This window comes from Ornithodoros turicata, chromosome 3 (genome assembly GCF_037126465.1).
Source record: "Ornithodoros turicata isolate Travis chromosome 3, ASM3712646v1, whole genome shotgun sequence".
NCBI lineage: Eukaryota > Metazoa > Arthropoda > Arachnida > Ixodida > Argasidae > Ornithodoros > Ornithodoros turicata.
The window spans coordinates 16,065,957-16,088,990 of NC_088203.1; the positions used below are offsets into that span (position 1 = coordinate 16,065,957).

General features: G+C 45.6%; 2 protein-coding genes across 4 annotated transcripts; one reads left to right on the forward strand and one right to left on the reverse strand.

Moving 5' to 3' along the window:
* Positions 1-106: 106 nt before the first annotated feature.
* On the forward strand, positions 107-7,378 carry LOC135388212 (blood vessel epicardial substance-like). The gene is made up of 4 exons (XM_064617614.1): positions 107-846; positions 1,181-1,283; positions 1,358-1,622; positions 3,522-7,378. The coding sequence occupies exons 1-4, from the start codon at positions 347-349 to the stop codon at positions 3,578-3,580; spliced, it is 927 nt and encodes a 308-aa protein (XP_064473684.1). The 5' UTR covers positions 107-346; the 3' UTR covers positions 3,581-7,378.
* Positions 7,379-9,145: 1,767 nt separating this feature from the next.
* Positions 9,146-22,223, reverse strand: LOC135388209 (uncharacterized). Of its 3 annotated transcripts, XM_064617610.1 has the most exons (8): positions 21,932-22,010; positions 21,477-21,843; positions 19,287-19,550; positions 16,389-16,562; positions 12,461-12,767; positions 11,948-12,067; positions 11,708-11,748; positions 9,146-11,584 (listed from the first exon to the last, which is right to left on the reverse strand). In XM_064617610.1, the coding sequence occupies exons 2-8, from the start codon at positions 21,786-21,788 to the stop codon at positions 9,521-9,523; spliced, it is 3,282 nt and encodes a 1,093-aa protein (XP_064473680.1). In that variant the 5' UTR covers positions 21,789-21,843; positions 21,932-22,010; the 3' UTR covers positions 9,146-9,520. The 3 variants fall into 3 exon arrangements, with proteins under 3 accessions (XP_064473680.1, XP_064473679.1, XP_064473678.1); XM_064617609.1 differs by having other exon boundaries at positions 19,287-19,547; positions 21,477-22,223; XM_064617608.1 differs by having other exon boundaries at positions 21,477-22,223.
* Positions 22,224-23,034: the final 811 nt, after the last annotated feature.

Consider the following 23,034-nt stretch of genomic DNA (forward strand, 5'->3'; position numbering starts at 1 on the left):
TAACTACTTGACAATTTTACAAACAATGACGTGGTGATAACTCGAGGAAACAAACAAGAACAGAAACAAGTGACGTAGCCATGGCGCTACAATCACGATGAAAGTGTGGCGTGTGGCAGTCACTAGCCAAGCCACAAGCTAAGCTTGCTAAGCCCCCAAGCCAGTCTAATCCAATGAGGCACATTCTTGTTCTTCCGTGGAGCTTTGTGAGGTTGTTATGGCCTTATCTTGGTTGAGTTGATCAGATGTTGGAAGAGGATCGCATGTCTTCATGAAGCCGTACAGCACGGTGCAAGATCAGCAGTGTGACATCGGCGCGCGTTGAGCTTGTCGATTAGCTCGCAGGATGAATTTGTCGGCCGACACTTGGAACGGGACATACGAGGATGCGGACTCCGCATCCTACTTGGTATGTCCGGCCTGGCTGCCCACAAACCACATCCTCTTCCAGATGGCCAACATTTTCTTGTTCCTGTCGTATATGGCCCCAGGTGGCATTCACGGACTGCTCTACTTGCGGATCTGCTTGGCCATCGGCAGTTTTTTCTTCGCCCTTTGGGGCTACGTGATTCTCTGCGCATTCGACACGCTCGTGTGGAACGTGTTTTTTACTCTCATCAATCTCGTACATGTCATCGTGCTCATGTATATTTTAAGACCTGTGCGCTTCTCGACAGACATGGAGAAGGTGTATCGTGAAATGTTTCAGCCTCTCAAGGTGTCGAGACAGCAGTTTCAGAGTGCTGTAAGTTGTGTGAAAGAAATTGTGGAACTGCGGCCCAAAGAGAACTATACAGTCGAGACGAAAACGGTGGCAGATCGCCTCAGCCTGGTTCTCAGCGGCAGGTACGATGATTCTTTCCACTTCTGTATCTCGAAACATGTGCTCGTCTGTGCTCAAATAAATGTTTTTTTTGTTTGTTTGTAGGTTTTTTCTCGTTTGGCGTAAGTGCACGTGTTTGACTCAGTGACAGCGAAATGCAGGAATGTTGTGTGTGCATGTGCAGTTTCTTCTTTCAATCCTTGCCTAAAACGAATGACAGTATGCTTTAAAATGTAATTAGCCAAATTTAAGTTGATGAAGACACCCGTCCAGTTGCGCATTGTGCACGGAACCTAACCACCAATTGGTGTCCATCACCGTTTTCTGTTCTTCCTATTGTCCTACACCCTCTCACAGGCTTGTCGTGTCACAACGCAAGCGCGCCCTGCAGGTTGTGGACAAGCACGAATTCCTCGACTCCCCAGAGTGGTTCGGGGTCTGCAGCAATGACCGTTATCAGGTACGAGCCCGTCTTTTCGGTGTACAGTCGTACTTCTGAGAATCCCAAGAGTAATCGTGCAAATGACACATCAGGTGACGATGACAGCGGTCGAAATGTGTCGTCTGCTGGTCTGGAATCGCGACAAACTCAAGCTTACCATCAGCGGAGACCCCTTCCTGCGGGCAGTGTTTGATAACGTGGTGGGCAAGGACGTGGTCAAGAAGTTGCTCTTTGTTACGTCCTGCAATGGGTTGGCCAACCATGAGATGGACGCTGCGTCAGAGACGACCAAGCTTCTCATTCAGATGAAGGAAGGGAAGGCAGGCATGGATGTTTTGCTCAACAGGCACTGCAAGGGTATGCCATGTATACATATTTAAAGCCCAGTGTTTTTGGGTTGAATCGGGGATGTAAGAATCAGGTTTTATTCCGTGAGCCGTAAAAAAGCGTAAAATCGAGTGATATCGAATAGAACAGCACATTCTCGGGTGGAAAAAAAAAAAGAGCTCTTCTCACACCTGAATGTGCACTGCATAGCACTCTCCAGTGCCCATATTTGTGGCTCAATTGGCACTTTGCCAAGTTAGTTTTTGCGGTTTACCCTTAAACACAAGGCCCTATGTGTATTACATATTTATCCCTGTTGGAAGTACCAAGAGGGTGCACTCTCTCCATTTTCAGTTTTCCCCAAGTATGACCTCTGAGCAAAAGTGATCTTACCACTTACAAACTATGAGTAGTTTATAAAAATTGTCAGCAGTTCATGCTTGGGGACTTCAACACGTCGAGACTGCAGGTTTACTTCGCTATACCCATACCTTCGCTACATGCAGGTTCACTGTGAAGAGGCTCTTACAAAAGAGCATTAAAATGCCACATGCAGCACAAAGGGTGCGATGCAATACTTTGTTTTTTTTTAACACTCTTTTATAGTTTTTTTTAAAAGTAAGTACTTTTAGTATTTATATGTTTAAATTTTTTTTTGTATTTTAAATGAAGTGACATTGTTGAGGCTAATGTAGTATCAAAACTAACGCAAGCAAAGTCAGCCAAATACATAAGTACGAACTATATACGACACACTGTCTATGGCATTCCCAAGTACATAGTAGAGAAAGTTGCTCCATATCTAACGACAGTGACAACGGCAGCGCAAGTGGTACTCGACTGCCTTCTTGCCTCTCCGCATCGCTATCTGCGTGCCTTATCAGTTGCGGAAGATGGAGAACGTCAGTGATAACGGCTGCGCAATATGCTTGCCACGTGCTTGGCCGGACCAGGCATGCCGACTTACGGGTCATTTGAACCTGTAACTCTAACTGGAGTGAGTGACTCCCGTACCTGCTGACTTGTCTTCAGTTTTTCTGTCTGTGCAAAGTAGCAGACGCAGTAGGTAATGATCTACAGTCTGGTTCACCTGGCGTGCCACAAAATTCTGTTGTCAAGAATACTTATCCTCGGCAAACTTTTGACTTACGAGCATTTTGATTGATCTTCACCAACGAGAAATTAAAACTTCTGAATTGAGTTCCTAAATTTTCCAAGTCATCGAAACAGTCTTTACTTTTTTGCAAGAAACACAAGGTGTGCATTGGATTTACCCCATTCTATTACAACATACATTCCCTACTGGTTGTACCCGAAAAAAATAAATAAAATAAGAAAGAAGACTGCTAACAGAAGCTAATTGGCCGTAGGTAGTGTGTTTTGAAGATTGCAAAACCTAATTCAGTTGAATGTAACATTATATGTAGTGCAATACCAGAGGCTCTCATGCAAACTTAAATGTGATATGATTGCATAATACAGTCAAACTCCTTTATAGCGAACACCTTTTTAACGAAAATACCACTACAGCAAATTTTTTTGCGGTCCCGCTGGAGCCCTATAGGTCCAATAATGGACATCCTTTTTAACGAAAATACCTTTACTGCGAATTTTTTTTGCTGTCCCGTGAGTTTCGTTGTAAAGGAGTTTGGCTGTAGCACCACATAGCAAAGGTAGCTAGCAGGAGGGAGTGGGGGCAGGGGGGTTAGCATGCGTCCTGGGTCGACTTCAGGGGAACTGTGTCGACATTCGTCTCAACAGTAAAACCTCAGATATCACAGCCGATGGCATATACAATTCTAAGGTACTGATGCCCGATAGCACGAGTTCAAAGAAAATCGTCAGCCGTGCAGCCGTAGCTTGCGTGATGAAAGGCTTGTCGACACATTTGCGGTGTCCGCTGAAGCATTCCCCCTTTATCCTGTGCAGACCGGTGCGACGTGAACCTGTGGAACCTGGGAGTGGCAGATCCCGAGACGACCGTATGACACAAGCATTGGAGGGTTCCATCTCGCGGAAGACGCAGGTCCCCGCATCCGCGCCACTACTGGGTCTAGAGATGCTGCTGCCCTCCTGTCGGAGTACCCTGCACAAGTGCCTGCCTCAGGACGCACAGCCTTTACGCCGTTGCCACGAAATGTTTGCAGACGCACGAAACTTGCATTTTATAGCTTTTTTTTCTCCATCTACAGGTTTTCCCGGCGATTTTAATCCAAGTGCCAGCTAAATTAATCCACGTGCCATGCAAACTTTATGGGGACATGGATTAATTTAGCTGGCACTTAAATTAAAATCGCCGGGAAAACCTGTAGTTTCTAGAAACTGTTTAGTCTCCGAATGAGCCGTGCGTTGCTCCGACCTCTTTGTGCTGGTCGCCGAAGGGTCAGTTGGATGCGCCCAGAGTCTGTTTGAAGTTTTATCATCTTTGTCAAGGTGTTGTTCGTGTGCCATCTCGATCGTGTTGTCTGTTTTTTTTTGAAGCTCCAGTAGCAGAACGTTTTCCCATTGCCAAAAGCACTAACGTTGTCCTGCAGCTATTTTTTAACGAGTTGAAAATGTGGAATGCACTGTTCGCTGATGTTGCATTTAGAACTGACTGTGTAATAGGAAAAAACAAATATTTTTGTTTAACAGTTCAGTGTTTTTGTAATGCCAAAAAATGAAACATAACGAGAAAAGAAAGTGCCAAAGGTCCCGTAGGAAACATTGTTTGCCATATTGCATTGGCTAGCATTTCTATGCTGTGATCTACTTCAGTTGTATGTTAAACGCTCTCAAAAATCTGGATGCCCCAGGGCAGTAACCGTGTCAGTTTTCTCTGGAGGAGAGTCAGCATATCATGGCACAGCTCAGCTGTTGTGTGTCTCCAAGATGTGTACATAACACCATTGAATGCTCAGTTGCTATCTGAATTTGTTGTGCTTCAGTGTCGTGCAGACTATGCACCTCATCAGCAGCCTGCCATGAAACATGAGATGCAAAACTACAGAAGCTTCCATTGTTCACGCGTTGTGTGTTTTTCTTTTCTTTTTCCGATACAGGGAACAATTTCGCATTCTTTAGCAGAGCCACAACGGCTAACATATCTTAAAGCTGAAGGGAAACTTTGGCCTGCTCTTGATGTTGTCCTTCGAGCAGCTTTAGAAGCGAGACGTGCAAGGCTGCCCTAGAGCATTGCACGTGCAAGCTAATTGTAACGAGAACAGCATGTGACGTTGTCGTACAGTGTAGCTGTGACTTCTCAGGTAACTGTAGCAAGAGTGGAATGTGCATCGGGCCTGACATTTTTTTAGTTATGCTTTTCAGCAAAATCGGGGGTAAATATCGGGTTATATATATTTTGCTTCAATAATTCCGGTGTAATCTGGTTGAACTGATCCCGATTCAACCCAGTTCCGGTTGAGTCTGATTGAATGTGGTGTAAACCCTCGGTTTACTTTGCATGCTACTACAGTGAACCTTTGTTAATCCGACATACTCGCTTTATAACAATTTTTCTCGGCATGTAAATCCCCCTCGTTAATATGACAATCCGTTTATCGGACAATGACCAAGGTTTTTGTCACAAGTAGGGTCAACAGGGTGTCTACCAACCTGGAAAACCGGGAAGAGTCAGGGAATAGTCAGGGAATTTTGATGTGACAGGAAAAGTCAGGGAATTTTGATGTGACTGGAAAAGTCAGGGAATTGTCAAGGAATTTGGGTAAGAAGCAGCTGAAGTCAGGGAAAATCGCAGACATGTGCCGTGATGACGCACAGCGAATCGCGAGTGCCGACCGGTGGTTGAGAGGCGATGCCACAGCAACGTTGCTGCGAGTAACAGTTGACCAGTATGACAAGCTCTGACGCAGAAAAGTAGGGTAGCCTCACTAATACTTAATAAATGGTCTGTTTTATGAGGGATCTGGTATCAAAACGTATGAGCAGGCACCAAGTTCCCTTTTGTTTTTGTCAGGGAATTCGCTTGAAATAGTCAGTGAAAACCTGGAAGAGTCAGGGAATTTGAAGGCTGCAGTTTGGTAGACACCCTGGTCAAGCACAGGCATTATCTTCCCGATATTATGACGTCCGACATGACCCTCACATGACCCTCCGAGTAGCCCCCGGGAGAGGCTGTCTCGTACCTCGCTCAGAGGGTGACACGTGTTAAAGTAGGGCGTCAACGTTTGGGATGTCCCCTGAAATCGCTGACCTCGGGATTATACTCGTTATCGCTTTTCAAACGACCAAAGTGCTTAAAAAGGCGGGCACCAGGTCACGCCGTGCTGCTGCTTTCACGTAAGGATTGCCGAAACAAAGCGGAAGAGGCATTTGACCGTCGGAATGGAGAGCGGCGTTACTCGAAGGAGACAGGCGAAGCCCTACAGGTTGTGTCGTTACTGTTTGAGCAGATAAAGGTCGGTAACGTGTCCGCAATCGATGGTGCTATTGTCCATTTAAAAAAATAATGACTGAAAATTGTTTGACGTAGTCATTGTTAACTGACTTTTCAGAAAATAAATCATAATTACGTCGGCTTTTGTTGCGCGTAGCGGTGGGTCCGGTCCGCGGAAGGGAGCGTCTCTCCTTAATACGACAATTCGCTTTAGGACTAAAATCTGCTAAAAGACTAAATGACTATGACTAAAAAAGGTGGGGTGGGGGGGTGACGGAAAGAGCTCCCGCACAAGGTGACTCGTACCCTAGCGACGCCACTGGTATGAGTATAATTGAACCTCTGTATGCAATAAGGGGATAAGTTGACCTATCCTCCCTTTTTACTATTTTCGCTGCAATGACATCTACATACCTGGATGTACCTGTCAGAGAAAATTTAGGACCGTATTGCAATTTATTGGCCTGCCACAGGAAAGTAAGAAACTGGAAATGCACTTGTGTCAGTGGGACGGACAATCAGATCAGGCCCCTTTTCTCAGTTTGGGATTTTTTGACTTCTCCCCCTTATTGCATGCAGAGGTTCAATTATGCATTTACCACACAGTTTCCAATGTTCTGTGTCTCTTGTGATGATATCGAAATCCCTGGTCCAGCAGTTTTCGGGGAAATACCAGGCTAAACTGTGTTTCGCCGATTTGAATCTCTGGGCTGGAAATATCGGGCATAACCTTAAAAAGTAAGGCCCGAAATATGCAGCCCCACGAATGGCAACCTCATCCACTTAAATGTATTTCGTTTCAGAATTCTTTACTGTAGAACTCTGTTAGTCAGTTTTAACAAAGAGCTTGCAAACGGTTTGGTGCTTCTTGTGTGAAAAATAATGAAAAGCCGTTTTTTTGTGGAATGCAACCATTGCATTTTGAATTTCTGGTACTCTGTAGGCAATAAGGTCAGGCCCTGTCGTGGGTATGATGTACCTGCCACATTCTTGCACACACTGCACAGAAAATCGTGATTTTTTCTTTGCTGCCTTTACAACCAGCGAAAGTATGCAAAATATGTAACTGTGGTGGTCCGAGTTTCCATTCGATTACTGTGCTTCTGCAGATCAGCAGCACAATGAACTGTTGTACAAAGATTGGCATTGCTAGAATTATGAATGAATAGTTATCCCAGGTAGCTTAGTTCAAACTCCTGTCTCCTGATTTGACATTATCGTGCTTCACATTAGATTCGTCATCATCATCTTCACTTCACTGTATTCTCCTTTGGAATCTAAATTTCGGAAAAATAAAATGGCATCATAATGAAACTTTGCACCTCTCAAGCCAGGAGTGCAGAGTGGGGATCACTCGACTCAGAGTCCTGAAATCTGGCTTAACGAGAAGTGCAATACTTTAAAATTTCAAGATTAAAAAAAAAAAGAAGAAAAATAAATTTCTATGGAAGGTTTGATCAGTACACGAACTTTTCTACACATGAAAAGTGAGCACAGAATAAGGTTTCAAGCATAAAATTAGGAATCAAGGAGAATAATTCATGTGCGCTCCAGGAAAGCAAGTTTCGGCTTATGGCGAATCCCACAGGTCGACCTGTACCACCCCCACTCGCTACCAAACTCGCTGCCCGAAACCGCCTGGCAGAAGTTGTTGCACGTTGTCGTATCAAGAAGTGAAGATGACAACGGTGCTTTGTCAGAGTTTCGGATCAATCCGAGCTACCTCAGGAGGGTAGGAGAGGGGCTCTTTGTAGCCAAGTGAGCGGCCAGTGTTACATGCAATTTCTATCATGTCCCATCACGTTCACTGAAGTCTGGCGATTCCTAACTTGCTTTAAATGGAACGGTTTCATTGATCAGGCGTTGATGCTTGCTGGCGAAATGCTCAATAACGATAGGATGACTGCTTTTTCTGTGGTTTTCCATCCAGTTACTGTGCAGAGAACATCAGCCGTAGACTCTTCTAGTGAAATTGTGCAAGTCATGTCTCGTCTCTCTAATGCAGAGAGTCGAACCGAAATGTTTTTCGGTTCGGGTTTAGGTCCGATGATAAGGATTCAGTTCCGGAAGGAGACTATAATGGTCGTTTTAAAAGATTTTCCGCGATATGAAAGGACAAGAGGCATAACCATGAATTTGGGTTGATTACCCCAGCGCATAGCTCATGTGTGTTGTTCACAAAATGTCGGCAGGAATATAACAGTCAACCAAGCCTGCTTCCTTAGCCCAAATCAATGAAATTATTGATTGACAGTCAGTAGTCGCGAATACTTGGTATGTTCTTTTCGTTCTGGTCAGCATGAGGGCGGCTGGCCCATTACTTTGTGAGGGGCTTGTGTAAGCTCACACGCACTATGTGTCAACGATCAGTTCTGCAGTTTGGATGGACACCCTCTATAGCTAAGGCTATATGTCACTTGAAGAGTGCTACCCAGTGATCCCTAGTCCTTATATATTCACGTGTGTGTGATAGACATTAGTAGTCATAATAGTTTCAAGTTACTATCTTTGTTGTTATTTTGCAACTCCAGAAAATCCAGAGCATTCCTACAGGGCACGACTTTTTTGGCAAGCAACAGGAAGTATACTAAGCTAGTACATAGAAGAAGAAAAACAAGACAGAAAAAAGTAGTTTTTATGTCCCTGCAGAACATGCAAAGTTCCGCATTAACCGTTATTTGAATGGGCTACCAGTATTTTTTTAATGCCTCAGTTCTGGTTCAGCTCCAAGATGGCGTCGACTGTTTCGGTTCAGTCAAAAATAACAGTTTTCGGTTCGGGTTCGGTTCGACTCTCTGCCGTAATATGTGTACAATAATTTTTTTTTTTACTCTCGTGTATTTTGGCCTATACACTTTATTCACAGACATTCAGTAATTTTACAACATGTCCTGGAAAAAAAGGAAATGAAAGGATGAAATTAAAATGCTTGAATAAAATATGTGAGTTTTTGTTCTAAATTTCCTAAGTACATACTGCACCACATCTTCCTTGTGCAGTTCTGCATCGATGCCCTCAAAAAGAAAATGGACAACTGAAATGGCACAAAAGTTCTATGAAAAACAAAAAAAAAAACAAAAAAAACGAGATCCTGCCTGCAACAAGAAGTGACTATGTACATTTTGGTAGATAGGACAAGGCTAGACTTTGGTGGATAAAATGCATCCGTTAAAGCTGGTCGTTCCCTGTAGTAGTTTGTTTTTATAAAATGTGTAACTGCACGCAGCAAACAAATTAAAATCCACTAAATAAAAAAACTTTGCGATTGTTTTTTGGCAGTCACGAAAACTGCGAGCTGCCTGCGCATTTTTGATTGGATGTTTAGCAACAGCACTAGAAGAAGAAGAAGAAGAAAAAAAAAAAAAAAAAAAAGACAGAAGGATTTGGAATGCAACGGCCTGACGGGCGAATACGACAGGCCTGAAACCATCACGAGCGCTGGCCTGTGTAAATGGTGGTGGGACGATGGTGCAAAATAAATACTGAAGCTTACAACGAGGAATTAGCAGTGAAATGTGGCTATGTACAAAGAGCGGGGGGGGACGACCGTCCACTACATGCCGTTGGGAATCTCCAGCTTGGCAGCGAGCTCTGCTCCGGGTAGATGATGCTGAAGGCTGGGAAAGTGCTGCTGCTGAAACGGTGAGTATTGCTGAAGCAACTGCGGCTCGTAATGCTGAGGCTGGTACAGGTGGTAAGGCTGGTAGTGCTGACCGAAGGGCTGCTGGCCGCCAAAGGGCAGGTCCGGCACGTATTCCTGCACGTACGGCTGCGGCTGGGTGCCCTTCGCCGTGGGGTGGCTCCAGCTGCCCTTGTGGCGCTCCCCCGCTTCGAGCTGGCCTGACATGGGAGTGTGCGGTGACTGTGGCTGAATGTGAGGCTGGAAGGGTGATGAAGGGAACTGCCATGGCTGATGCTGATGGAAGTCTGCAAATGACCTCTGCTGGAAATCTGGGTAAGCTGGGGTTGCTTGAAAGTGGGAGAAGTGGCCCTCGGACATCCTGTCCAGCATCTGCAGCGGTTCCATCGGGCGGTGCTGGGCAGAGGGCTTGTCCTGCTTTTCTTTGGAGGCGGTGGACTTGTCATTTTGGCAGCCGTACAGGTTGTTTGGCTCCATCGGGTACAGGCGTGGCTGGAAGGCCTCGTCGTGTAAGGTGTCCGCCAGCTTTGCGGGTTCTCCGTTCTGCACGCCGTGGTGGACGAGCTTCCCGGAATCTAAGCACTGGATTGTTGCAGTACTTTGATGGCTGCCGTGCAAGTGCTGGTTCTGATGCACAGCTGGCCGTTTGCCATCTGCTGCGTGATGCATGTTAGTAGCAGCACTCTGTTGATGCACCTGACGTACAGGATGCTGAAGCTCCAGTGCTCCGTGACTGCCGTGTTGCTGCTGAGAATCTACCATTCCTGGGCTTTGTAACATGGGCTGATTGGCCGTTCCTAAATTCTGGTGCATGCGATGCAGGGAATCGATGGATTCCGTGCTCCTGCGTATGTGCTTCTGAGAATCTACTGCCCCTGGATGTACCGGATGAAGGGCTTCTAAATTTTGGCGAGTCTTCTGATGAGAATTTACGGGCTCCATGCTGTCCGGCGCAAGGTGCTGCGAATGTTTACGGTGAACGGGATTCATGATGCTGGAATTCTGGTGCATGTGACGCACGGTGTCCACGGGTGGCGCACCCTGGTGGTTGTGCGTCTCAAACTCCGTGGGCCTCGCGCTCGGATGCGGAGGCAGCAGGGCATCACTAGAGCTTAGATGCGGGTTTTGGGAAGAACCCATAGTCCCTGGGTTCCAGTGCATGTGGCCTTCCAAACCCTTCATGCCCTGCAGGGAGCCTGCTGCATTCCCGTCCACCTTACGGTCCGCGATTGCGCTCTGTTGCATCGGCTGCGACGAGTGTCTCGGTTCCGGACTGGGGTGGGCTAGAGAGTTCTGACACCTCTGAGATTCCGCGGCTTTCGGGCTAGAGTGCAAATGTTGCGAGGTGTCTCTGCTCCCCTCCGCAGGGGACTGCTGAGAATGCGGGAAGTGCTGAGTACCATTCTGGACACCGCTCGGCATCCGCAAGTGCTGGCTGTTGAGCGAGACGGAATTGGCTCGCGGTGGTGAAGCTCTCTGCTGGCTCTGGACAGGATGGCCTCCCTCCTGGATGCTGTCTGCTGGGCTGTGGAGAACTACGTTTTCTCGCCGCTGAGACGCCGTTTGGGGGCTCAGTTCTTTCTCATGATTGGGCTTTGCCGGGTCACCTTCTGACGGCCTCGTCTCCGCCTTTCTGTCGGTGTCGGGCATGCTGGGCAATGTCGGCCTTTCAACTTTGTCTTGAGCCGTCTGCATCTTTAGTTGCACTTTGATCTGCTGACCAGACTCTCCCTTGAGGACAACGGGCTCAATTTTGAGCTGCATCTGCACAGGAGGGGCGGCTTCCGGTGGCCTTGCTGGCGGCTTCTGTTGGACTGGCACCTTGTGGACTATCGTCTGCTTCTGAATGAGCTGTCCTTTCTGGATCATTTGGATGGGCACTTTCTGCACAAGGTGACATCTCGGTTGAAGCACTGTTTTGGCACCGGGCTGCAGCATAGATACTGGGCTTCTGATCCGGATGGTTGGCTCCATTTTCTGCAAGATTGCCACAAAGAGAGTAACTTTTGCAACGAATGAGAAAAAAAAAGGCGAAGAAAATTTCAACAAAATAACTCGCGCTTGGGCAAGATAGGTACGTAAAGATATGGCTGAACTCACTATTCTCTTTATGTTTCGTTGTAGTAGCGAGCTTCCCACAGCTGAAACGAAAACAAGAGCTCAATGTTTCGTTGCCATACTCGAAAACAGGCTACTAGACTGACAAGGACTGCACTCCTGCAACTTGCATACGAGAGAAAGGGAGACCAGACAGATAGCAACACACACTGGCAAGGCAATGGGCAGTGTGCAGCCTACGTAGGAATGTCGTTGTGGGCAAAACGTATAGGTTGCACTTACGTTGCTTGTTTCCTTGCTGCTTTCCGATGTTCATAGTGAGTTCCATCAACTCCGCAGGTAGGGACCAATCTTTGGCATCGATGTTGGAACCGTCTTCCTTGAACAGCATGGGGACTCCCTCTACAAAAGCGCAAGCAATCACTGCTTTTCAGGTGCGATTATAATCTAGTGAAGGCCACTATGAAACCAAATGTGCAGATAAGAGGTCATTATGCAGAAAAGAATTAAAAGCATGCCGTCACTGAAATTCACAAATACAAATCAAGTTATCAATACGGATGTTTTCGCTGCATGGAACTGACAAACTGACCATGAATTATACATAGTAATCACTGATTGTTTAAATGAATCACTTCAACTGAGTACGGAAAGTGATGCACAAAAAAGGAACCGGTGATGTATAACAATGACGGTGCTACTGCTTTTTCTGCAACAAGTGTAGTGGTACTGTATATGGTACTGAAGCAAAAGCTCCCCTTAAGTGGCAGAACAAGTTAGTGCTGAAAGTCATACCTTTTGCTGGGTGTCCCTGCGCTTGGATCTTGGCCACTTGCTGGATGAACTTGTAGACGTCTGGAGGAATGTTTTTGCCTAAAAGCTGCACTTGTTCAGGAGGACCAGTGCCACCAACCCCTCTCTTGAAGGCCACCAACTGACTGTTGGCCCCTCCAGGCATTGTGTACTGGGGCACCCGCGTGCCATCCTTGAAGGACACCTTGATGTTTTGTCGCATCTCCTTGGCCTTCATGAATGCTTCGAAGCAAGGCACAGAGCACAGGATGCCCTTGTTTTTCTGTGCTGTTGTAGTCAGCTTCACCGGCTACAGAGAGAGCAGAAGCTGTCCTCTTAAAAACTATTTGTAATTGATAACACGTGTCGAGATAATGCTGCATTTCACAGAAACAACTAATCAATTTTTATTTTTTACATCCATTCGAGCAAAACTTGATATCATGTGTTTCTGGTTTTTGACGTTTTCTGAAAACGTTCGAAAGTATCGCCTTAAGGTAGAACTCCGCTACAAAAGCATGTCAAATGTAGTGCTATACAGTAACCTCTTGCCTATTAGGAACACATGACAAAATTTTATCGTTATATATCAGAATTATCATTATAGATGATCTTTCGTGAAACCTTTGGTCACCATCTCATCATTATAGATGATCTTTCGTGAAACCTTTGATTGGAACCATCTCAACAAAGGAGAACCACAAACGTTGAACGCTGCTGAGCATGCACATTTATTTGAGTTTGCAAAAGCATTTTATCTAGCTCCAGATTGTCATACAGCTTTGTGTCGAAAGCTTTTCCAAGGACAATATAACTGCTAATTTCATGCATTGCTCTGCACATTTTCAGATAGATGATTTCGTCCGTTGCTTGTCATCCAGTGGCATAGTCATCGTCATTCTCACTATCGGAACTACACGGTCCATTAGAACGTGCCTTGTCCATGGGTAATCCTTCAATGTGTGTCTGGGTGGCGACGCGCAACTGTCTGCCAACTCACATTTTGGAAGGAACGCCATTTCGCAACAAGGTTTTGCAACAGCACAAAATCCGTTGAGCACGTAATACTTTCAGTCGAGCCATGATGCACGAATAAATGCACTGCATTCTCACTTTAATGCTCAAGGAGGGTTAGGCTCTTCAAAATGCCACCTTTATCTCTTTTCAATGAAAAAAAAAAGAAAAAGAAAAGAACCTTGCTTCTGGATTTTCATACGGTTCACCAGCTGCCAGGAAATTTCTGATCGCTATATGTGAGCAAACTCTTTCAAGGTGATCATTATATCGATGTCTTATTTACGTGCACAGCCTCGATTTATAAACCTTCGATTTATGAATTCCCTCGTTTTACGAACACGAGCACGGGGAACCAAACTTTTTCCATTCATTTTTCCCTCATTTTATGAACCTCGATGTTCGAATAATGAACGGAATTTCTGGGAACCAACTAGGAGTTGCCCAGTGTTTTTGCCCTCAATTTATGAACGGATCGTTCCGAGGTCAATAGAAACCTTCAAAGGGATAATTCCGTGGTCTTATGAATGACGCCTGAACGGACAAAACGTTTTCCAGGTATTGCACCCTCGGTTCTTAACCCCTCGAAATCCGAACAACAAACTGGTTTTCCGGGGTCGCACAAGGTGCGACCAAGTGTTCCTGACCTCAGTTGATGAATAAGGTGGTCGCTGTCACCCGGAGATTAATAAACGGAGGTTAAAAATCCCGGAGGAAGTCCGAGACCAGTCTAGTGCGAATGTGGTGACATCTCTTATTTCCAAGATTGACACAGCGGAAGGCATGGTCCAAAGCAAAATTAAACAATTTAGTATTGCATAATAAACAGAGTGTGAATGCGCTAACGTCTGTTCTTTGTGAGATTGATACAGCAGAAGGCATGGTCAAAAGCAAAATTACACAATATATGGCATTATAAACACAATCCCAACTCGGAAATACTGTTGCATTTGCTCGATAGTACTCAGTTAACTGAATTTTCGATTTATGAATCCCTCGATTTATGAACGATTTTTCGGGGAACCGAGGGTGTTCATAAATCGAGGGTTGACTGTATTTCGCTTGCTCGAACTTGATCGTCCTACCTAAGTTATTGTTATAAAGAACATTGTAATAAACAGACTAGACTGTATTTAATTTTCCTGGTACAAAGAAAACGACACACAACCTTTATCGCCCTAAAGGCTGAACCGCATGGCACAAAAAACTGTCCGAACCGAAATCGGGACCAAACTTTTTTTCTGTGCATCACCGCATGCTACCGAAATGCACCCCGAATTTCGGCTCCTAAGACTTCCGACCTTGGGGGACATCGCCTTTCAACCATCCAGTTCAATGAGATAATCCCTGTATTGATAGGGGTAGAAGTCGCACATACGGCAACAATCGACCTGATTGCTACATCTTCGTTGTTGCTATGGTTCTTCTTCTGGCTGAACAGCCATTGGATGCTTCTACTTTTTCGGTTGGCGTTACTAGCCATTTTGGAGGAGAAATCTGGCTTGGGCAGATCGGGCCGAATTTGGCACGAAATTCTGTTCTCCGAAAATAGTTCGGTCCCGAATTCGGTTCGGAAAGAATTCGGACACTTTTCGGGCCATGCGGTTCGCGCTCAAGACAGTAAAATAACACCATTCTTGCATTTACTTTTAGCCTAAACATTACAGTCAAAGAAGTACAGAAGGGACAAAGAAGTGTGCATCACCAATTTATGCACTTTGGAGAGCTTTGCTGGCGACCGCATACAGCATATGCAAATTTTGTGGGCACATGGCTCAACTGCAACATTTCAAACATGTGACAGTTAGGATTGTCGAAAACTTTGCTTAGATGACCAGAGGCTATCAGGGAAGATCACCATGGGATATGGGACCACACACATCCTTCAATATCGGTTTCTCGAGCACATGTGCGCTCGTTCGTGCATTTATTCTCTTCTGCGCCTTGCAAGGAATAAACAGTGTTGTCCTGCCCTCGTCCTAATGACTCACATAGGTCAACGACGTCTTAACATCACAATTTAAAAATTTGTTACAAGAATCACCAATGTGTGAAACAGCCACATCCAAGTAAATTCCCTGCTGCCACAACACCTAACACCCAACAGTGTCGCAGCGTGAAATGACCACATATTGCTGTTGTGGTGAGTGGACGTCCTACCTAACTGGAAGAAGAAATGTTCTCACAGAGTGATGGAAAATGCACATCTGTTACACATACCACCACAACCAAGGGGTAGAAAATTTATGCAGGCGGCCTTCATCATCCTTGAGGAACACATGCTGCATATCTGCCACTGCTGCAGCAGTAACGACTTTATGTCATCTCATCATCATGCACTACGTCACTCATGCAATAGGCTGAGTCTCTGATTGCATCAATCAACTGTGAAGCCCTAGGGAAACTCGATTTGTTGCACATGACAAACATGCTCATTAGATCCATGACGAAAAACCCGAGACTGGGAAAAAGACGAAAAACAGACGACACAACACAAAGTCTCAAACCAGATAACACAGAGGGGACAAACGGAACAAAGCTTGCATCGGGGAATGATACAGATAAGATGGTTAAAAAGCAAGCGAGCTGGTGGCTAAGATCCATGACGAAAAACCCGAGACTGGGAGACTGTTGTGTCGTCTGTTTTTCGTCTTTTTCCCAGTCTCGGGTTTTTTCGTCATGGATCTTAGCCACCAGCTCGCTTGCTTTTTAACCATTTTATCTGTATCATTCCCCGATGCAAGCTTTGTTCCGTTTGTCCCCTCTGTGTTATCTGGTTTGAGACTTTGTGTTGTGTCGTCTGTTTTTCGTCGTTTTCCCAGCCTGGGGTTTTTCGTCAGGGATCTTAGCCACCAGCTCGCTTGCTTTTTAACCATTTTATCTGTATCATGCTCATTAGGAAAGGCGAAGAACTTACGGTGAGGCACTGGGCACAGAGCTTGAAGGGGATGCTGTCCCCCTCCTGCGGTGGTGGTGTGGTCTCGTTCCCCTTGGGACTTTCCGCTTTGACCGGTGGTTGCGCGCAAAAATTCTCCAGGGACAAGTACCCAGTTCGGGCCAGTTGATAGAAGCGACCCTTCTCAGGCAGCACCTGATGACCAAAGAAGCAGTCGGACATCTCTCAGATCTCCTCACACATGTTTCTTACTTACCCCCGTATTCCCAACCACCCCTGAGGGCTCCCTATGTAACCTCTAGCCCTGAGGGAGACGAATTTTGTTTTCCAAAGCGCCCGTATCTGCAAGGGGCGCCCCAAGGGCACGCGCCAGCCAAGTGAGCTCGCAAGCTCACTGTACGCTCCCTGAGGGACGCTCGCTTCAAAACAAACATGGATGACATGTGCATTTGTGGATCGCGTCGTGCGATTCGAGCGTTATACCCTCACGGTGGTATTGCCGTAGTGACGGTTCGACGAATTTGTGACTGGGAAAACTACCTTGTGCGGTACGACGAATATGAATTGAAAGAAAGATAAGTTGCGTGTGCATGAACACAACACTACAGACTATACTGAACATCAGGAGGGGCACGGACAATCCTGGCTTCCCTTGTCCGCCCATTCAGTGATTGTTACAATCTGGCCGTTTAATACAACACACACACACACACATAAGGAGACGATGGTGAGATGTGTACATATCATATCCGCAATATCCAACAGTTGTACAACATCTGAATACTGACACGAAGTAGCCCACCATACATGAAGTTTGCAAGTCGAACGCGAACAGAACAGGAGAGATACCAAAGTAGCAGACGACAGCCATCGGAAGCGGATATGAAGCGCGGTCCTGCGCATGCGCTTCTGCTTCGTTCTACGAGGAATCAGGCCGAATCCCCTTCGAGCCTCCCGACGGCCAGCCCTTCGCTGAGGGCGTGCACGTTTACGTTTGAGAAACGCATGCTGCCCTCAGGGGATGTTCGCCCTCAAGGGACCCTGGGCTAAGGGCGCCCTGAGGGCAAAGTTGCGGGTGGTTTGGGAATACGGCCCTTAGATTCCCCATGAGAATGCTGTTATGCGGGAATTACGCTTCAGCCGAAACTAAGAAACTGCAGTGACGGGCTTGTTAAGGATGCTACATATGACTAGGGCCTGACTTTTTCGGGTTTTATTTTTGGCCTAATTCGGGGGGTAAATATCGGGTGATATTTTTCATTTGAAAATTCGGGTGTATTCGGGTTAAATCCCGTTACAGCATATTCTGTCGTCAGGAATTTGGGTGATTTTTTTTTGTTTATTAAAAATTTGTCTTAACATGGAACTAATGTTTAGCAATGTTATCAAACTTTATTTTAATGGACGCTTATGAGTGTGCCACGAGACCCGGATGTTTTCGGGTAGATTCGGGTTAAACCCGAATTTTAGAGATTTCGTTCGGGGGGTAAATATCGGGCGGATACGGGTTTAACCCTAAAAAGTCAGGCCCTACATATGACTGGGCAAAATCTGTCAACTAAATTCACAGCCAAAGAAACTTTATAACCGGCGACTTCACTGCCCGTAGCTCCCTTCTTTCTGTCCTCACAAGCGTCGAAGACACAGATTCCAAACAAAACTTGCATACTACATTTCATCCTTAGTGGTACACGCTTGTGACGTCCGCAAGGGTGCAGCACCTCCGTAAGAACAGTATGAGATGTGAACTATGCTACATTTCTTGCTAAGCTACGAATTTCAGTTGAACAAAATTGCACAACATGAATTCTCTAAGTAACCCACAGGGGAGCACCACGCTGATCTCAGAAGCAGTTTGCCCATTTAAAATATTTTGTATCACCGCCCTTAAAGCAGCCTAAAACGTTGCTTAACTTCACTCATCAAGCACTCTAAGGGAACAAAAATCCAAAATAATTTTGCTGAACAATCTGTTTTGTTCTGGACAATTCGCAAAACATCCTCTAAAATCAACCACAAGCAGCACCATTTTCCCGAGATGATGTAATCACACTTAGCGTGACAGAGCGTCCACATAGCCATGAACCCGGGGTGTCACCGCACGTGGCAATACCCCGATACATATAACAAAATGGTTGCCAATATATCACTATTACATTACAGGCTCTATGATGCTGATTTCTACTAACTTTAAATATTCTCTCTTGCAATACAAGTCAGTCACAAACACCGTCCACTCGAAAGAACGCACGTTAATTGTTGGACAATATGTCGCAGCCAAAGTCCCCCCTTACTTCCCCTTGATTACAATTTATTATGTGCATCAGCTATAACACTACGGTAACCTTACTTAACGACACACATCAGTAGACACACCTTTGTTCCCTGAATTTGTACTACAAATTGAAGGTTGCCTTTCTAGGGTGAAACTCGATTATCGCCTGGCAAACTTGTAATGTAACACATCACCATTTGTAATGTAATGTAATTACATCACCATTTGTACAGTGCTGGACAAAAGTTCACAGAACATGCTCCGGCACATTCCTTCCTCAGAGTGACATACTAGCAATGAATGGGACTGTACGCACTCGCAAACAGGTGACTGAGTTACCTAAGTACATGTCTGCAAATCCATACAGTGCCATTCGCGTGTCACTCTGGATAAGGAATGTGCCGGAGCGTGTTCCGTAAGCTTTTGTCCAGCACTGTACCAAACCAGTACAGTTCTTCTGAGTAAAAGAGCCTGATTTCTCCTGGAATTTAGCACACTGAAAGTTTTTCCATCAGAATGTGCATGAATTCAGAGCACGTGCTGATTTCCCCCCAGTTTTTAACCCCCTGAATTGGAGAAAGAAAAAAAATTCCCGAAAACTTCAGCCTCTACACATCAAGGTCAGCGATACCAAGCCTGTTTACCTGAGTGCAGAAGTTAGGGTAGACCCGACTCAGGCCCGCGTCCTTGGAGATGTCGTACATCATGAGCGCGAGCATGGTGTTGTTCAGGGGAAACATGTGAAACCAGAAACGGGAAGACTTGGTGATGCCGTCGTGGGGGCGTTGGAACAGCGCTGGGCATGCCAGGTTCAGCTTGCTGAGGTACAGCTGGAACGTCTTGACAGGGCACAGGGGACTGTCCGGATCGTCGAACACGGGGGCACCACGAGACTTTCCCTCCACCTTCTGACAGAAATGTCCACGTAAGTGATGCAAAAATCGTGGTCCCCACCGGGTTTTGGAACGAAAATTCTAGGGTTCTCCTGGGACCTTTTAAGCTTCAGACCATGACCTACTAAATCATAGCCACCGTGTCATGGGCACCCCTTCCCAGCGCCGCATTTGGAAGCTAGCGGTGGCGCTACTCATCGACACATTTATTGCTTCCTCAATTTCTACAATACTTTGTACTTCAGCTTACCTTAGTATTTTTGTACAAGCGGTGGATGTCCCATGGGAGATGCTTCTTTCTAAAGTTCATTATCATCATCATACTACGCGTTTTCATAGGAGCTGTTGCTGTCGTTTGGTACGGTAGACATACGTCCGCTTCTGCGCGTTCAAAGTTGAAATTTCCACACTCAATCACGATGTAGATCTCGTGGATTGATATGTAGCGCTCCTAGAGGATCGTGCGGACAGGCTCCTCATAGAGGTTGCCGATTACTACATGGTCGCTATAATCTAGTAGGTCCTGGTTCAGACGTCAATTTGTCTGGGAATGCAAGACACTTTGTGCCCAGGACTTCAATTTTTTTTGCTGAAATATTTATAGGCTGCAAGTATCGCATGAGAGAATACACAGGGACTGCTGATCAGTTCACAGATGCAGCTGATAACCACTGAATTTTAAAGATCGTAGGACAGTAAGGAAAGGTGATTAATATAATAGAGGCTGCCGTGCATTTCTTGCCGCTGATTCCCATTCCAAAGAGTGCTAATTCCAGTGGTTTCGAAGCTACAGTTCTGACCCTGGTTAACCGTAATTTGCATGAACAGCTCCATGAGAACAAGAAAAAGATGCAAAATCGAAGGTTTTTGAAAATGGCATTTGGAAATTCCAGGGTATTCAAGGTCTCATGGATCCGTTGAAACCATGATAAATGCCTTCATTATGCAGACAATCAAGGCAACTGTCATTTGTCATCAATGTCCGACAGTGAACAAACAAATTAAAAGAAGTGCAGCAACATCATTGTGTTTTCATCAAATAATCGACCACTTAATTCAGTCCTGAATGTCGAAAGCCTAGGGTCCTCTGTATTTCTATTAACAGAGATAAAACGTTGTAGACATAGAACATGTCAGCCTGAAACATGTCTATGATCAAAGAGCTTGTGACAGAAAGAGTGGTGGCAGGAGAAGATATCTGGCAGGACATATGAAACATGAGACGAACAGCTTGAGCATTGATGGTTAGTGCAGTACTGTCAAGCAGGTTTCAAAGGTAACTGTGATGTTCACCAAATACTGCTACACAGCACAAGCATAGCACTACAAAATTTGTTAAATGTCGTTTCTCTGATCATTCTTTAGATCTTGCAGCTTCAGTCTGCTCAATGGCAAAAGCATCTTTATTTGACAATTGCTGAAAGTGTGATAGTATGGTTCTAACTATCTTCAGATTATTTCTTTGGTACGTTCATTTGCAAGCATTCTAATTATGAAGAAAGTTTGGGATCTGAACAGCACACAATGTCATGTTTAGACATGTTTTCTCTGTGGCCATCGAAACACCTCTCTCATGCATCAGGGGATCACGAACAGGTAATTTTTCACAAGGTGGTCCATTCTGTCAGAAAGGCACCGCACTACAGTAATCAATGTCACGCTGCACCACTGTTTGACAATAATATGAGAATTCTATGCGGTAAGCCGGTTGAAGCATGTTACATAACGTGAGATCTGCGTTGATCGCGATCATGTCCCGCAACATAAACTTACTACTTTGCACGTGAAGGTGCAAAATCCCACTGCTAGAGCCTTGTTAACTTTCATGTTTGACAAAATCGCGTGGATTTCAGTCTTGATCATTCAGCTTTACGAGTGCAGTGTGAGGAACACGTGCGTCTATTAGCAAAGGCACCCGCCAGAAAGTGAAAGTGAACGCACCCATTGCAGTCGTCTACGGCCGTCAGTTTGTGACTTGAGGATGACAAAAGATTCTCTTCGCATGGAATGTTGGTTCTCGATGCCCTCCGCACCCAAGTGGATCATGAGGTCGAACCACACTTTCTGCTGAAGGCCTCGAGGTGTATTGATTACCCGCCAAAAGTACTGGCCGATCTTTGTCAAGTCCTCCGTGCTAATGACAACAGCGTCAGCGGTCTGTGTCATATTTGCCGGCAGCTTGCTTGAGGGTCGCATCTTGCTCGCCGCCGCAAAAGAGTTGTTTGCTTCCACAAACGCAGGGTCTCGGCCCATGTCAAAATCGCTGCCAAACTGCGATCGGAAGTATTGAGTGAGGCCAAGATGAAACCTGCGAAGGGATCGCGCGTTGCATACACCCTGCTTGATTCGCGACTGTTCATAGAACTCTTTTACGAGGCCAGCAAGATCATCTTTACTCAACAAGCGGAGGTTTGGGAATCCTTTCTTGATGCACAGGTCTCGGAAACCCAGCAGGCCGTAAGTTCGCAAGCGTTGCTCATCGTCGGAACACTCGGCGCTGTTGGGGCTCTCGTCCGGAGATTCCATCCTTGGAAGGGCCACATCAGGAGGCGATCACTTTTCGGGATCGAGATACATTGGGCCGAAATGACAAACCGCTTTGTCTAACACTGACAACATCGGATAGCAAGAACAAGCAAGAAAAAAGAAGCAACCGAAGAACCCACGTGACCGCCTCACCCGCCATCTGTTGATGGCTACCTTCGAATTCCCCTCGCATGCCCTCTCCACTCGTCAATGATGAGAAGCGCAGGCAGGCAACACGCGGCTCTTTCGAAGAAATTCCACGCGCCTGGGCCGCATGCAGCAATGCGATGAAATGAAAGTGATCAAAACAAGTTTAGCTGCAGACCATATAGGAAGTATAGAACGAGGATAGTTTCACTGCGCATTTTCATGTGGCTTGTTGCATTCCAACACATGTCACGATTTGAGAGAGGGGAAATTCCATTTCGACAGGGATGGAAATTGATGTTCTGAGGCTGGAACACAGAAGAACAACACACAAGCCTCAAGGTAGGGAATTTAGCGGACAGTGAACCCTCATCAACACGAAGGAAGGGGAATATGTTTATTATGAAAGAGGAAAGATTAGACAAATGTCAACCTGGCCACCCTAAAAAAAAAAAAAAAGAAATGAAATAGACGGAACAGTGAGTCAATTAGTTGTTTCCCAATACCTTATTACCAGCAGTGCAACACCATAAACTGAAAGGAATGAAATTGTGCATGCAACAGTTATTATGCCACATGCCACATACAGGGTGTTTCAATTAAGAGTGACCCCTAATTATTAAAAAAATGTACTGGAGATAAAAATTAGAAACCTTCTGTGTCACAGTTGTGGTTTTTTGCCGCCCATACAGGTGGTTTCCATCAGTATACCTCATTAATTTGTCTAAATAATTAATTCTGTCTGAAGTAAAAAAATTCCCAAATTAGAAAGCCCATAACCACAACACCCCATTTCAGTCACAATTACAGGATCTTTCCACAAAAA